Source organism: Gadus morhua, chromosome 6 (assembly GCF_902167405.1).
Source record: "Gadus morhua chromosome 6, gadMor3.0, whole genome shotgun sequence".
NCBI classification, from domain to species: domain Eukaryota; kingdom Metazoa; phylum Chordata; class Actinopteri; order Gadiformes; family Gadidae; genus Gadus; species Gadus morhua.
In genome coordinates, this window is record NC_044053.1 from 16,672,104 (window position 1) to 16,689,603 (window position 17,500).

The 17,500-nt window shown below is 47.1% G+C and overlaps 1 protein-coding gene across 3 annotated transcripts in view; it reads right to left on the bottom strand.

Moving 5' to 3' along the window:
• aopep (aminopeptidase O (putative)) overlaps positions 1 to 17,500 on the bottom strand; it is an 80,098-nt gene that overhangs the window by 36,177 nt on the left and 26,421 nt on the right. For all 3 annotated transcript variants that reach the window (XM_030358537.1, XM_030358538.1, XM_030358540.1), the window contains exons 9-14: positions 12,627 to 12,729; positions 12,118 to 12,225; positions 11,226 to 11,269; positions 9,143 to 9,203; positions 5,042 to 5,104; positions 3,169 to 3,255 (exon numbers count right to left, since the gene is read on the bottom strand). In XM_030358537.1, the coding sequence (XP_030214397.1) occupies positions 3,169 to 3,255; positions 5,042 to 5,104; positions 9,143 to 9,203; positions 11,226 to 11,269; positions 12,118 to 12,225; positions 12,627 to 12,729 (466 nt within the window). The remainder of the gene's footprint in view (positions 1 to 3,168; positions 3,256 to 5,041; positions 5,105 to 9,142; positions 9,204 to 11,225; positions 11,270 to 12,117; positions 12,226 to 12,626; positions 12,730 to 17,500) is intronic.

The window sequence follows — 17,500 nt, forward strand, 5'->3', positions numbered from 1 at the left end:
TCACCACAGCAAGAGCTTCCCCTGCATGGTTTCCTGTTGTGATCGGCAGCGGCTGACGGACCCTCTCATTATGGGGAATGTAGATGAAAATCTGAGCTAAATGTGGCCATTACCATGCAAGCGTGTCTAATATTGCTGGGTAGACCTCTCACACACACACACACACACACACACACACACACACACACACACACACACACACACACACACACACACACACACTAAGACATATGTATTGAATGAGTTCATCCTATCCAATCACCATCTTTATCTTCCAGATATTTGCAGGAATATGCAACTCCTTCCTCTGCACAAACACGCACAAACACCCACATACATATTTACACTCGTTAACTAGACAAAGGAGGTTATAAACTAAGGCTCTATTCAACTGACCCAGATTTCAGGGGTTGAGCTCTGTAGGAGGTGTCTAGACTCCTTCCAATATAGACGTTTGCAGAAGAAATTGTTTCAGTGTGTGCGTGTCTGTGTAAGAGTGTTTGTGTTTTTTGTGTATGGCTGTATTTATAATGTTTACTGCCTGGCTATTGCCAAAATGTGATGTCATCTGTGCTCAACCTGAACCTAGCCTGACCCACTGTCCTCGCCTTCCCTCAGGCCTACTGCTCTTTCTTCAGCCCCAGTCAACATAATAGAGTTGACCAGATTAACACCTGAAATCTTGTGATTTCTTAAAAGCTGCATAAACTTTATAGGAAAATGAAATATAATAATTTTCGAAGACATAATGACAATGCTATAAATATATATTGATATACGATTATTCATCCTGCCCTTTCAATTTACCTTTAAATATTTCCAGCTTATCGGCACATCTTTGATGTTTCAATCCATTTATCCCTTTGTCTTTTGCTTTTAAAGGCTCTTGCATTGGGGCCATAAGAGAGAGGAGGAGAGAGAGAGGAGGAGAGAGAGAGGAGGAGAGAGGAGAGGAGGGAAGAAAGGAGAGGAGAGGAGGGAGGAGGGGAGGGGGGGGGGGAGAAAGGGGGCTGGAGGTCGCGGTATGGTGGTTTGAAGTACATAAAGGAGCAATATAAAATACACCTGGTCCATCCAGAGGTTTCTCTGTACACAGAGACAAATAAAAAACAGAACAGAAGGTGGAGCTGCCGAGGTGAGGGAGGAAGGGGGAGGTGGAGGAGGGGGTGGGACTGATGGGAGGGGGGCGGTTGCCTCTTGTTTCCTTTCAGGATGGCTTTTATGGCGCTACATCAAACGTTGACCTCCCACACCCCTGTCGCCCCCCCCCCCCCCCCCCCCCCCCTTCCCTCCCTCCTTCCGTTCGTCCATCCCTCCCCCTCGCCTTTCTGGTCATTGTGCATGCCAAAGTGGACAGAAATTGGCTATTCTTTCATGAAGCGAATTTCAGCACTCCCCCAACCTCCACCTCAAACAGGAAAGGGGGCCTTTTCACTGCCTTTTACAAGTGTGTGTGTGTGTGTGTGTGTGTGTGTGTGTGTGTGTGTGTGTGTGTGTGTGTGTGTGTGTGTGTGTGTCTGTGTGTGTGTGTTTGTGTGTGTGTGACACGTGTGTGTGTGTGTGTGTGTGTGTGTGTGTGTGTATGTGTGTGTGTGTGTGTGTGTGTGTGTGTGTGTGTGTGTGTGTTTGTCGTAAATATGCCAGGCGGCAGTATCAGGTGGTTAAATGTACTGAAGCAGGGACAGACTATGGAGCGTTTTCTCCCGATCCAGTGGTACCTACTATCTGGTAACACATAGACAATTGGTTAGCGCCTGGTGTAATTTTAGCCACTTAGCTTCACCAGAACCATGTTTAATGGCCCTCGACTTTGACAGCCACCACTTGATTTGTGTGCAGACCTGCGTCAGGAAGGGAAAATTAGAACCCTGAAATGTTTAAAAGCCATTAACAACATTTTGCCACTGGATGAATGAACTCCCTCTGTATTTCAGAGTCCTCCCAAAAATCGTATAATTATAATACACAGCTCTCTATGAGACCCGAGGGTTCTCGCCTTACTTATTAATGGTATAATATTCTGCAAAAGACGATGAAAATGTTGCAAATGTTTCCTATGGTCCAGAATATCTGAGCATATTAAGGCTGAAAAATGAAAGCTGCTCACTTCTTGCTAATGACTTCTGCCCCTGTGTGGCTTATAGATCAGTGTGTGTTCATTAATATTGCAGATAGAGAAAGAGAGAGCGTGTGTGTGCAAGTGTGTGTGTATGCGTGTGCGTGTGTGTATGTGTGTGCAAGTGTGTAAGTGGAGGGAGACATCCCTAGAGAACCCTAATTAACACTACACACTCAGAGATGGGTGTGTGCAGGCACACACACACAAAAATATTTGCAGACACACAGACACACACACTCACACACACCTTAAAGACCCCTGTAACTGAATCCTGACCTTGATTTAAAAACGCCACAGAAATCACAAAAAAAAAGTCACAGAAATCACACACAAACACACACACACACACACAGAATAGCGGACCCAAGCTTTTCAAATATACATTCTTGACAATGCAAGTTAGGAGACTACTTTAAAGGCCAACCAACAAACCAAAATCCAACATGTGAAGGTAGAAAGACGATACGAGGTAGTAAATAAAGAAAGCAGAGAGAGAGAGAGAGAGAGAGAGAGAGAGAGAGAGAGAGAGAGAGAGAGAGAGAGAGAGAGAGAGAGAGACACACACACACAGACAGACAGACAGACAGACAGACAGACAGACAGACAGACAGACAGACAGACAGACACACAGAGAGAGTGAGAGATAGACAGACAGACAGACAGACAGACAGGCAGGCAGGCAGGCAGGCAGACAGACAGACAGACAGACAGACAGACAGACAGACAGACAGACAGACAGACAGACAGACAGGCAGGCAGGCAGGCAGGCAGGCAGGCAGACAGACAGACAGACAGACAGACAGACAGACAGACAGACAGACAGACAGACAGACAGACAGACAGGCAGGCAGGCAGGCAGACAGACAGACAGACAGACAGACAGACAGACAGACAGACAGACAGACAGACAGACAGACAGACAGACAGGCAGACAGGCAGACAGACAGACAGACAGACAGACAGACAGACAGACAGACAGACAGACAGACAGACAGAGATAGTGACAGACAGTGTGGTGGGCCGTGGTTGGTCTTCAGTATGCTCCTTACCTCTCTGTAGTTCACCTTGGGCTCGCCCCTCCTGCGTTTCCGGCCCCTCCCCTTCCTCCCCTGATCCGGGAGAGTCCATTTTACAACCTGTAGAAAGGTGGGGGGGAGGGGGGGGGGGGGGGGGGGGGGGGGGGGGTTGGAATAGAGAAGTGAGTTGAAGGTAGACGTGTCATTGTGGTGGTTAAGGATGGGATAGTGTGACAGGGGAATACAAGAAGGAGAAGAAGAAAGAGAGACAGTGAGAACAAATGAAAAAAAAAAAGAGAGGATTAGCGGAGATGGAACAGAGAGATGGGAGGCCGGACAACGCCTGAATCAAAGGGGGGACAGAGAAAGCGAGAGAGAGCGTGTGAGAGAGAGAGAGAGAAAGAGAGAGCGAGCGAGAGAGGGAGACGGGGAGAGAGGGAGTGAAATAGTGGCCAAATGGAACATCACTAACTATAAACAGACGTCAGGAACACTTTCCATGGCGTTAGAGGGACACATGCATTCAAACAGACCCGCGGTTTCGCCGCCACCGCGTGTGAGGCCTAACAGAAGGTTTGTACACGAGTACACGCGTACGCAGCCACGCACAGAAAAAAAAAGAGAAAAAAACCTCACTTCATGATCAAGCCCAAGTCTACTGCCTCCCAACCCCTCATACTTGAATTTGAATCTTTCAGCTCTCTCCCTCTCTCCCACTCTCTCTCTGATAACCGGCAGACGAGACGGGCAGGAGACAGCGGGGTAACATTAGAAGTGTGTTACTATGACAGAGCCTAGAGCACAGCGTCTCGGTGTGCCATACATCCCACATCAAACAGTCCGTCAGAGTGGAGCATGGGATCCACTGTCTACCTCTCTCTCCCCTTTCGCTCTCTTGCTCGCAATCTCTCTCTCTCTCTCTCTCTCTCTCTCTGGTTTATATTTCCGCCTCAGCCTAATGTGCGTGGAAAAAACATATCCTTGGAAAAGCATACACGGAGGTCCCACGATCGTCATGCAACTGGTTGTACCGCAGTCTGCTTCTTTTTATTGTGTTTAAAGTGGAGTTGAGGTTGAAATTCGGAACATGATTCTCAGTCTCAGTCGAAAAATTGCAGCACACATTTCGTTTTTAATTCAGAACATTCAGCACTATTCTGTCTCATTCTCATTGAGGAAAAAAAGCACAACGACCAGAATATGCATTCTCCCTTAACTAGGTTGTAAGTTAAACAAAAATAAAAGAACATATGCAATTCCCTTTTGAAGAAAGAAGAACAATCAAGTGTTTTAACAATAAATAGTTTTAACACTATTAAAGTGGGTCTTTTGGGGGACCAAGAATGACACTCAACAAATGCACCGTGTATCCAGTACACTACACAGATCGGGGAAGAGAGAGAGAGAGAGAGAGAGAGAGAGAGAGAGAGAGAGAGAGAGAGAGAGAGAGAGAGAGAGAGAGAGAGAGAGATACCAGAGTTTGCCATTAAAGCTGCTTAAAACAGAGACCCTGACAATATGTTTAGGTTGGAAAGCCAGCAATGAGGAGATAGGGAGCAACAAGAAGTAGTAGCGGAGGACAGAAGTGAGTGGTGAAGGGAACCAGAGACAAAGAGAGAGGGAGCCAAAGAGAGTGAGAGAGAGAGACAGAGGGAGAGAAAATACAGGCGGCTGGAATCGCACCATTTTAATGTGCATTCATTTGACATGTGTGAGCCGTGCCTGTGTGCCAGTTCTCACAAGGCAGAAGAGAGAGAGATAGAGAGAGAGAAAGAGATAGGGATAGAGAAAGAGAGAGAGAGGGACGTGGCATGGAAAAATCCCGAGATAGATGCTGCGGAGGGGGGAGAGATGTAGAAAGATAGAGAGAAACATACAACATATAGAAAAAAAAAAGAGTACTCACCTCTGCTTTGACTTCTTTCGCCTGCCGCGCCTGTGACCACACAGAACTCCTTTCACACAGCCACTAAACGAGAGGAGAGGAGCGAGTGAGCAACAGAGAGAGAGAAAGAGAGAGAGAGAGAGAGAGAGAGAGAGAGAGAGAGAGAGAGAGTGAGCGCAAAAGCTCCTGAGAGGAAGGAATGCTTTTGCAGAGGCAGAGAGAGAGAGAGAGAGAGAGAGAGAGAGAGAGAGAGAGAGAGAGAGAGAGAGAGAGAGAGAGAGAGAGAGAGAGAGAGAGAGAGAGAGAGAGAGAGAGAGAGAGAGAGAGAGAGTGCGAGAGAGAGAGCGAGAGAGAGAGAGACAGAGTGCGAGAGAGAGAGAGCTTTTGCGAACGAACGGGAAGTGGTCGGAGAGAGAAAGGGGGAGGGAGGGAAGGGAAGACAGATAGGAGGGGCAGGAGGTGGAAGGCTGTTCACTTGTTCCTCTGACGGAAATGCGCTCCGGAGGATGAAGGAGAGGGAGAGAGAACATTCTCCTTGTGTTCTCCAACATACAGGGAGTCCCTACACCCCAACCTCCTGCCTCCCGCCTCCTCACACCCCCACACACACTCGCAGAGCACACATGGCGCACAGGCAAACACTTGTGCGCTTGCCATGTGTGTGCGTGTGCGCGCTTGTGTGTGTGCTCGTGGAGGAATCACTTAACCTTATTAAGGCTCTGAGCTAAGCCACCACTCAAGACCGAATCACACATCTGAGAGATGACATGGGTGATTGAGGACACACTCACACGTACACACGGCTTTAACATGGTGCAATACAACAATGTGTATGTGTTTGAGCACATATGAAATCATGCACACACACACAAACACACACATAGCTTGTGCGGTTAAATCGAACTGCATACAAGAGAAATACAAGTGTGTGTGTGTGCGTGTGTGTGTGTGTTGCATAAAAAGCACTAAGGCGTAAACAAAGGTGTCTGCCATGTGAGAGAGAGAGGGGGGAGAGGGACAGAGACAGAGAGAGTTAGGGGGAGAGAGAGAGACAGAGACAGAGAGAGAGAGGGGAGAGGGAGAGACAAAGACAGAGACACAGACAGAGAGAGGGAGACACACACACACACACACACACACACACACACAGAGGGAGCTGATGGTGTGGGCTGTATAGAATGTGAGTGTGAGTGTTGAAGCACTTGAGTGCTATTGTGTAACAGGATACCACACATAGCTCTTTCGCAGCCCAAATCCCCACTGTCTTTCCGGGCATAGCAAGGTTTCGGTCCCCCCCAACCCAATCGCTCCGTCACTCACCTTGTGATTTAGTATTGAAATCACATTTATAACAGTGACACATTCTTGGTCTCAATGGCATGCACGCAGGCACACAGGCACACACTCAAAAACTTGAGTATAAATTTCATATATCAAAAGTGATTGTGCTAGCATGGGAACCAGACGAATCTGTGAGCTCATTTTTTTTTTGTACCGGCATATGTGTCTGGCCCACCTCCCGTTCAGACAGGTTTCCAGCAGACCTGGACTGGGTCGGGGTTATCTCAACCATTATTATGGTTGGGAGCGCCCTTGGTTTCGCATTTTCCATACAGAACCAAGATGGCTGCCGCTGATGTGAAACGTTCCTTGCTCTGATTGGTTGCAAGTCGACCCAATTGCGTCCCAGAGCCATTTTGTTTCGTGCCCGTGGACAACGCCCCCTTGGATATCCAGACTATCCAGAGAGGTTCCAAACGAGTACATTTGTGTACACATGACGTAAAGAGGTGCGTCCTTTTTGCTAAACTCTTAGTGGAAATGTACTGGCGCTTTCAAGATGCGTTCGGTGAAACACTGCGAGTGACTCAAAGAGTCTTGAGTCTTTCACTAAACAACAGCGGCTCCGGACCTAATCCCTCATCCCGAGGGGAAGTGCCTGTTACTCATTCTAATTCAGTCTAAAATAAGACACTGGCCAATGCCCTTTTGCCGGCCCCCCTCTCTCAGGCTGGACCCAGCGATGGGCCACGTCATTGTTTATTATTAGGACCGCACGCTCCCCTTCCGTTTACCCGGGCTGGCTCACTCAGCGGGGAATGCACTGAGGCAACGACAGGATGATCAGGCAAGAGAGGGGGAGCCAGAGAGGGTAAGAGCGAGAGGGAGAGAGAGTACGAAAGGGACTCGAAAGAGTGCATCCTAACATCCCTCACATGTTTCACCCTTCACCACAAAATCCAAAAGTGTATACGCTCACATGTGTAAAAAGGTTTCCATCGATCTAAGCTGACCTTAATGGCAAGTGATTGGCACATCAAACAGAGAATCCGTCTAAGGGGGGAAAATAAACACTATCTGATCATCCAATCAGCAGAGTAGGAGCCCCTTTGTGCCGTCATGCCCGCATTGGGAGGCCCCTGGGAGGCTCCTGTTACATCACAGTGTATATTGTGGAAGGTGAAGGTTCCCAGACAGCGTCGCAGACAAAAACACACTGACACACTCAGCTATACACATGCATGCACACACACACAAACACACACAGACACACATACCGAAGTTAACACACACACACACACACACAAACACACACACACACACACCCACAGACACACACACAAACTAATCACGACCAGTTACCATGGGGATTGGAGAAATAGGAAAAAAGGTTGTTGCTGCAGGTTAATTGTAAAATGGAAATCGGTAATGTATGTGTGTGCGTGCGTGTGTGTGTGTGGAGCATGCATGTCTGCCAGGCGGTGTATGAGTGAGTGTGTCTGCTCAGGCCATCCATGACCTTCCTAGTTCTAATTTGGAAAGCAACCACAAAGCAGTAGCTTCATTCACTTGGCAAATGACCAAAATGACCAATATTTTCCTATCAATATTTAACTTTTAACTTCCTCTCAACACAATGATAGATGGATGTTTGTACACCACAAAGAAAAACTGATAACTCAGGAGGATGTATTCCCCTGTATTTTGTCAACCCGTTTTCACTCAAATGTATGTGAAAGTGCATTGAACTGCGGCTGCAGACTGTTTCCATGTTTGACATCGAAAGTTAAACAAGAATGGATATAACGTTGTTTGCAAGAAGTCAAAGTCAGCCATGTGATGAGAAACAGTGCAGGTCAGCTTAATTTGATTAGCTCTCTTGTGCTTACTTGATGCCTTCTGTCCGTCTTTAAAGCGTCAGTGAACCCCCTGCTTTAGCTCGAGTTTGGAAACGATGATTATATAAGTGACGTTGTATATGCAATGCGCCACACACCATGGCGCTATACTAAAAAGGGTCCTGGAAGCTGAACCCTCCCCCAGACGCAGACGTCAACATCAACCGCTGGCCAAATGAAGCTCCACATGCGGAGCGCGCGCAATTCAAAAACTGGTTGGCAGAGACTCGCAAAAAGATAGGATTTTACTCCTGTTTTTCTAAACGACAGACTTATTTAAGTAACACTGACGAAATGGTATTGATGACTTGAGAGGATTAATCGAGGAAATATTAACACATAACCCCCCCCTTCCCCCGAAAAAATGACTTTGGTTCCACTTCCACTCTAAAGAAACTGAAGATTTCCTCAATGTGTACTGCTGCAATGTTCTGCACACAGTCCCTTCAAACCTTGAATTCATTATTAAATTAGTTCCTAGTTAGTAAAAACACAACATTTATTTCAAATGTTTTGTTGTGGTCGAATACAATGCAAGCCAGTTGTTGTGCAGCCTCAATCCTTTGTACCTCAATACCTCAGGAGGTCAGGGAGGGGGGAGTCAAGGGTGACGAGGAGTGGAAAGGAGAGGAGAGGAAGGAGGAATAAGGAGAGGAGAGAAGGGGAGAGAGCATGAGAGGAGATGAGGGATAGGGATAGAGGAGAGGAGGTAGGGGAAGAAGAGAGTTGAAAGGAGTGAGGGATAGAAGGGAGGATAGGAGCAGAGAGAAGGAGAGGAGAGAAGAGAAGACTGGAGGAGATGAGAGGGAATAGGGGTGATATGAGAGGGAAGGGGGGAGAGATTGAGGGTAGCAGAGGAGGGATAGAGGAAAGGAGAGGAGAGAGGGATAGGGAGGGGAGGGAAGGGAAGAGTAGACTAAAACACAAGCAGGCCAGTTCATACCTTCGGAATTCCCGGTCGATCCATCCAGTCAGCATAAATAGCAGTGAGGGTGAGGCCTCTCCTGAAACACAAAGACCCAAGTGTGAGTGTAGGATAATTGCTATTAGTGCAGCGATGGCCGTTATTGCTCAAGACAACATAATACGAAAACACAACCCAGGGAAAATATCATCATGATCATACAGGACTACGCCTTAAACAAATTCGTGGTCACACCCACTTTGTTTGACACATGCAGGTACAAGGAGTGGCATGTCCAGAGCAGAGATTGAAACATATATTAAGGTGTCCGTGTGTGTGTGTGTGTGTGTGTGTGTGTGTGTGTGTGTGTGTGTGTGTGTGTGTGTGTGTGTGTGTGTGTGTGTGTGTGTGTGTGTGTGTGTGTGTGTGTGTGTGTGCGTGCGTGTGTATGACAGGCACTCTTGCCTGTGCATGGCAAATAGTAAGCATAAGGTTTAGAAGGACACAACCCTGCGTGTGAGCGTGTGTGTGTGTAAAAATGACATATAGTGTATAGGTGCATACGATATATGGAAATTAAGTATATGCTAATATATACAAAGTAAGGCTCTGCAGATTAACACAAAGCCTAAGGTAAATGTCATTATATGCACTCATAATACACAGATTAATAGACCTCAACTCTTCATATTCATAAACACACACAACACAATGCAAACCTATACCCACACTCGTTGGTGTGTGTGTATATGTGTGAGATCCTGTGTGTGTGTGTGTGTGTGTGTGTGTGTGTGTGTGTGTGTGTGTGTGTGTGTGTGTGTGTGTGTGTGTGTGTGTGTGTGTGTGTGTGTGTGTGTGTGAACCTGGGCAGCGTCAGCAGGCATATAGGCATCTATTCTGGTCCAAATACCCGCTCTTCCAGCTTCCAGTCACAATGTTTACTGAAAGTGGCATCAGACACAAATATTGACTGTCCCTAACTGGCCAAACTCTGCCTCTATTTAATTCAATCCCACCCTGAGCAGGCCAGTGGCAGGATGCACACTGCAGCCAAGAAAAAGCCAATGCTTAGAGGGAGAGAGAGGAACACACGTGGAGAGAGCGATAGAGAGAGAGAGACACACACCAACAGAAAGAGAAAAAGGGAGAGAGAAGGGCAGATAGAGCGAGTGAGAGGCAGAGAGAAACATAGACAGAGAGATGGAGAGAAAGAGAGAATGAGACAGAGAATGAGAAAAGGGCAGAAAGAAATAATGAAAGAGAGAGAAGGGCAGAGAGAGTGACACAGACAGAGTGAGGGCGAAGGGCAGAGAGAGAGAGAGCAAGAGAGAGAGAGAGACAGAGACAGAGACAGAGACAGAGAGGGAGAGAGAGCGTGCAAGAGCGAAGGCCAGAGTGAGACTTAGACCGAGAGAGTTAAAGAGAAGGGCAGATAGAGAGTGAGGGACAAAGAGACAGAGGGAGCAAGACAGAGAGAGAGAGTGAAAGACAGAAAGAGCAAGACAGAGAGATAGGACGGCAGAAAAGGCAGAAAGCAAGACAGAGTGAGAGAGATAGACAGAGAGAGGAGGAGGTGGAGGAGGAGACAGAAATATAAAAGGCTTACAGGGAGAGGAGGAGGTTAATGAGGAGCAATCGGGAGGGTAAGGAAAGCGAACGGAAGGGAAGGGAGGGAGGAATGACAGGAGGCTAACAAAAGGAGCTGTTATCCTTTTACACTTCAATTAACAGCAGAGTGGATGAGACTGCTCCCTTAACAGGATTGGTATGAGCAGATTTTATTGCCTGTGGATTTTGGTTTTGTTTTGCACTGCAGGGATCTATTGGTTAATCCATTACTTATAAAAAACATTTCATATCAGACACTGACAAACAATAAGTGAATCAATTAATCAATCAATAAGTCAAAAAGATAAATAAAATACCAGATTATAACATAATTTATTTTTTAGCAAGTAAGATATTGAGAATATTTTTCTTCCAACCAGGCTACACAAAGTAGGAACCATGTGATCTAGCAGATTGATTCTGAGTTCAGTTTGTTTTCTTTGTTTGCAGCAAAGCATCATCCATTATTCAAAGCATTGTAGCCTGAGCGTTTTCTCGATGCACTTGTACATACTTCAACATGTCGGGGAAGGTATCCAGCAGCATTTGCAAGAAATCCTGTGAAGGAAATAAAAGCACAATAAATATAAACAACAGCAACGCAAATAGATGTGGAGCGCAAACGTGGTGAAGGTAGAGGCAGAGGAAAGAGGAGAGACAAAAAGATCCACCTTTGATTGAATGTCATCAAATGTTATTTGTAACACGGAGAGAGAGCAAAAGCGAGAGAGAGCAAGAGAGAAAGAGAGAGACAACCACTTCAACAACATAAGCCAGGTGGGATATATCACAGAGATGAGGAGACACACACACACCGGCGTGTGTGCACAGTATCCACTGGAAAACGCACGCACATAAAACACACACACACGCACATCCAGATGTGATCAGTCAGCCTCACAGGCTCAGTAAGTTAAACACACGTGACTAGTCCTGATGCCTCATCATCAATCTAGTTCCGCTGTCTCACTGGTCTCAAAGAGCCGTAACATAAGCAAAAAATGTGATAAATACACGTTTACCCCTCTTACTGGCTCATAGAACAATCTTCTGAGGAACCTTCTATGTTTAGTTTGCTTCCACTGCCCTGTGAAAGCGGATATGGGACAGTTTTGCTGGTCAGTTCTATCCAGAGATAGCTACTTAGCTTACCGTTTCTTGTCTGCCCAATCCATCAGACCCCCACCCCCCACCCCCCCCTCTCGCCCTCACACACCGGATGGAGAAGGAGCTAGCCTCTCCTATGTTTTCCTCCTCTAGGTTTCAGCCTTTTCCCAATGGATTACAGGGGCTATTTCTTTCCCCTTTATATGGTCATTAAATCCCAGCTTGTGAGACTTTAACCATGATAAAGGGTCAAAACAAATAAACTTGGCTTGGCTTGTGAACCTTTCATTGGCCCGTACCTGGGAGAGAATGAGCTGCCCGTGATATTTCATCACAAACTGTCGGAAGAAGTGGATGAGTTGGCATTCCCCCACCTCACTGGCCAGGAACGTGAGCAGGAAGTAGCCCTGGACGGCACACATTGACAAAAGACAGACACATCCATTATCGGCTGGTAAGTCAAAGCTGTTAAGCCATGAGTCTACGTGTTATACCTGTTATTCACAACAGCCCATACAAAGGAAAAGGACCACCTAAAATGACTGCCATACATAGATTAATTGATACAATATTCCTGGATTCTTGGATTTTTGTTTGTTATATTTTGTAACACACAAAAACCTCTTCTTTGCGTTCCTGGCTCTTCCTTGCCTTCCTTGCTCTTGTTTATAACCGGTTGACAGATTTCCCGCTATCAATCTTGCTATCGCGCTACGCTGGCCCACATTTCTTGACAGAAATGTGCCAACTTAAATCTTGCGGCAGGTGGAAAACATATGTTAGGGAGGAAAACGGCCCAGCGTCTCACCTTGAGGTAGTGCACCTGCATGAAGGTCTTGTCGGGGTTCAGAGCGTGTTTGACAAGCGAGGCGCCACAGTCGCTGACCTCCCCCGTCTTCTCCATGTTGGGCCTGCAGAGAGACAGACAGATACACGCACACGGCGCAACACGGATCACAAGGCTACACTGATACAGGGTGGGCCAGATTGAATGAATAAATATACATACTGTTAATATATACGTATAGCGGGATAAAGGCAAGAGGAGCGGAGGCATTGTCTGGTCCATGTATGAGTCGTTTGAGAAGTGGGAAAAGACAGAAACTATGCAAAACGCAAATTTCATGTCAGCACCACAAAATCCAGCATCTCTTGCACTTCCTTCTATCTGTATTATGAATGCTTTGCCAAGCTGCCATAATGGGCCCGAGGCGGGCTACAAATCAAGCGGCACACTTTTAATGGCAGGACTCAGGTGTTTATACGACAGCATTGTGCTGATGTTACTGCCTGGGAGTCCCAGGAAAGCAACACATAGAGGAACAGACACGGACATACAAATACACACTTTATGAACGCAACGTAAAAAATACAGACGTGTGCACATGTGTGCACACAAAACACACAAAAGCCAACTTCACACGCATTCGTTGCACACCTGCGCACACACACACACACACACACACACACACACACACACACACACACACACACACACACACACACACACACACACACACACACACACACACACACACACACACACACACACACACACAGTCTTTTCCACACCCTTGAACGGCACATAAAGGTAATGGAGGCCAGACAAACAGAGCAGAGGTGTGGGATGGGGTGAGATGATAGTTTCAGTTAGCTGCTATTGATCTCGGCGGGCAGATGAACTCTGTGTTCCAATGGGAAGGCCTTGAAGAATCTCCCGCTTGCCTGGTCGATGCGCTAGGCGCCAGGCCTACAAATCAATACAACACTCATCAACCGTCCACGCTGTCACACATTGGAACACCGCTTCACCAAATACAACACACACACACACACACACACACTCGCACACGCACCCGCACACGCACGGTCGGAGAGTTCCCGCGCTTGCATGCAGACTATGTATCTACCTTCATTAACAAACACACACACACACAAACACAGACACAGAGGCACATGTAAAATATCTTTCACAAAGCATCCGTCTGACTGTTTGCGATATACCTGTTGATTGTTTTAACGTCTTGAATTAAAGAAAATATGACTAATCAGAGCACTTTGGGAAGTTAATAATGCAATGCTTTGCTAATATTATTCTGGCCTTGGTAAACAAAGGTGAGGAAATTAGAGGAAATCAAGGGTTGGGAGGGTGTTCCCATGGAAATAACGGATAAGAGGTAAAGATTGAAAGAAAACAGGGATGTGTAGAGCAGAGGAGGGGAGTGCGGGGGAATGTTTAGTTTGTTCAATGACCTGAGAAGGGGGGGCGGGCAGCTTCCTGGAAGTCTGGAGTTCTGCGGAACAGCTCTTTCACCCCTGGGAGTGTTCCAATGATTTACACTCACTGATATACTATCTCCAACGTGAGGGATGACACGTTGAGACCTTGCGTTCACGGTAAACATACTTTTAAACTGGATAATTTCTCCATTATAAATGATTTGGAATTCCTTTTGTGGTCACAAATCCCGACAACTGCACGCTTTATACGAATGTACTTGGTCCAAAACATAGTAGGGGAAACCTTTGTGAAAACGCAAGCGTACCATACAGGGACCAACCCTTATAGTGAGGCTGGTGCAGGCCGGAGGGGGGGAAGCGGTATAAGGTAACATGTACTCCTACAGGGCGTATATCTTTTGAGTATCTATAATGATAATAATAATCATAATAATGGTAATGTCTGTGATAGCACAGCAACATTTCTACCTTGCCGTGACATTCAGTTTTTTTTTCCCCTCTGCCGGTAGGCTGACTGGAGGCTGCCTGTAACAGGTGATAAGATAGAGTCCCATTAAAGACAGCAGGGGTAGCAGAGTCCCCCAGCTGTGTGTGTGTGTGTGTGTGTGTGTGTGTGTGTGTGTGTGTGTGTGTGTGTGTGTGTGTGTGTGTGTTTATGTGCATGAGTTTCCGTGTGTTTATGTGCGGGGGCAGAAACCTGACAGAACGTATATCTCTGGTGTTGCGCGTATCAGTAATGTGCGTCAGGGACACTGAAGGCAAACACACACACAGGCACACACACACACGCACAAAATATGTTGATTCATGGCGGCGGTGTTAAACAAAGGCGGCGCGCCCTGTCGACCGGCCGGAACAGGGGTATACGGAGGGCCAAGCCTTCCCTCTTTCACCTCTCGCTCTTTGTGAGCGCTGATTTACAGCGCCTTTAAGAGGAATCGTTGTTCACCGCCTTAGAAAATCACACAATAGCTCAATGTATTTCAGAATATATGGCGCTCTTATCGGCCGTGTCGGCCGTGTGTGTGCATGTGTGCGTGTACATGTCCCTTTGGCCAGACCTGTGTGTGTATCTGTGTGTGTGTGTGTGTGTGTGTGTGTGTGTGTGTGTTGGCATGGGTGAGAAAGAGGAAATAGGGCGCTATTACTGACGGTACTTGACGTCAAACCACAACACACACACACACACACTTGACGTCACTCATGTACACTCATGCTTGAACATGCACGTATATACACACACACAAACCACACACATGCTTTCACGTTGTGCACACAAACTTAGACATACACACACAGAAGGACAGAAAACACACAAACCACACACATGCTTGCACGTGTGCAGTGCACACACACACACACACACACACACACACACACACACACACACACACACACACACACACACACACACACACACACACACACACACACACACACACACACACACACACACACACACACACACACACACACACACAGGTTTTATGGCTCCGCAAGCTATATCCTGACAAATGACAGCGGGTTGAGTGTGGAAACAGGATAAGGTAGAGCTGGTCTCCCAGCAGCCCAGTAAATCAGCAGGGAGAGTGGCGTCTGGGCCAGTGGCTGCCCTAAATATAACTCATCTGAAATGGACTGATAAACAGGGGCCAACCGGGCCCCCGCAGGACCCTTGGGTGGTGGTGGTGGTGGTGGTGGTAATGGCGGAGGCGGTTGTCCATAGTGACCCACTGAACCTGCAAAAGCACAACCGGCCATTGTCTTTGGTTCATGGTTGGAGGAGGGCTAGGGGATGGAGGGGGGGGGGGGGGGGGATGGTAGGTGGTGGAGGAGGGAACAGGCGACGATGTCAGTCATGACATCGGAGGCTACAATGGAGTGTACGCGTTGTGCAGCGTGCAGGCGTTCATTTTACATCAAGCTTCAATTGGTAGGATCAGTGTTTTTGTGTGTGTGTGGGGGGGTGGGTGTATGTGTCTGTGAATGAACATATCTGGCCATGGAATCCCAATGTGCTTCCCTTTTCCCTACTGAAAGAAAACTGCACTGGTTCTAAAATATTCTCAGTGAACCGCGACTGCCCAGAATTGACTTGTTTACTTGTATGATATTTCACCACAAGTGTTGGTGTTGCGGTGGGGAGACGGATCAGAACTCGGTGGTCGAGACAAGCAGACTGGCCCACATAAGTAGCCCAAAGACGGCTCTTTCTCTCAAATCAACATTATTAGGTTCCATTACAAGGTTATTGAGAGCCAAGAGAAAGGCAAAGGGATACTAGGACTCAACAAAACCTTATCCCAACGGTGTCCGGTACCGTTACATAATGCATCTTGTGGTTAAGCTGTGTTACTACTCATTGACTCGGCGGAGTGTTATGGTTTATGCTCCAGTGTACTCCGCTACAATCTCTCCACATGACAGATGTCTGCAGAGGTACCAAAGCCCGTCGTCCAGTATGTGTTTGTGTGGATGTTTTTTGTGGACGTTATGTATTGTGTGTTGCATTAATAAGTGTTTGTGTACATGTCTGTTCAAGGTGTGTGCATGTTGTACATGGTGTGCATGGTCTGTCTGTCTGTCTGTCTGCCTGTCTGTCTGCCTGTCTGCCTGTCTGCCTGTCTGTCTGCCTGCCTGTCTGTCTGACGGTGTATGTGTGTATGTGTTCATTGTTTTGAATACGTGTGTGTATTTGTGTGTGCCAAGTTCTCCGTTGCTTTTCATCAGGTCAGGTGAACGAAACCCAAGCTTGATCCTGCTTCTCAGGCTCTGGTCACCTTTATGGGAAGGGAACATCAAGGAAGAGATTGAACCTGTCTGGGTTAAGTCATTCATGAGGATCATCTTCCCGTTGGCCTGGGGACAGTGATAATAGATGCTGAGGAACATGTTGAACAAGCTAACTGGCTTGGGAATCAAACTAGGCTGCTCAGGGAAGAAGCTATGCAGCTTAGAAACCAGGCTAGCCACATGACTAAGTAGCTCAGGAATATGGCTAGTAAGTTTGAGACAATGGTTAGGCAGCTCAGAACCATGGCTATCTAGCTCGGGAACAACACTTGTCAACTCGGTAATATGGCGAGCTGACTCGGCATCATGGCTAGGCAGCTCATAATATGGCTAGCTAGCTCTGGAACGAGGCTAGGCAGCTAAGGAATATAGCTAGCTAGCTAAATTTCTGTGCTGCCTCGGGAAGGAATCTAGGCTGCACAGGAAGGAGGCAATGCTGATCCCAAGAGAAGGAGACCACATAGCCACCTCTTCCATGATGAGTTGATCAGGCTTTCCTGTCGCTCCCGGGCCTCTTCCAAGCCTTCCCTCATTTGGGAGTGAGCATCATGGGGAAATCCCTGCTGCATTCATTGTGGTCAGTTCTTTCTGTCAGGTCTGTGCAAAGGGTGAAACCAATCGCAGAAGGGAAAAAAAAAACTCTCACTA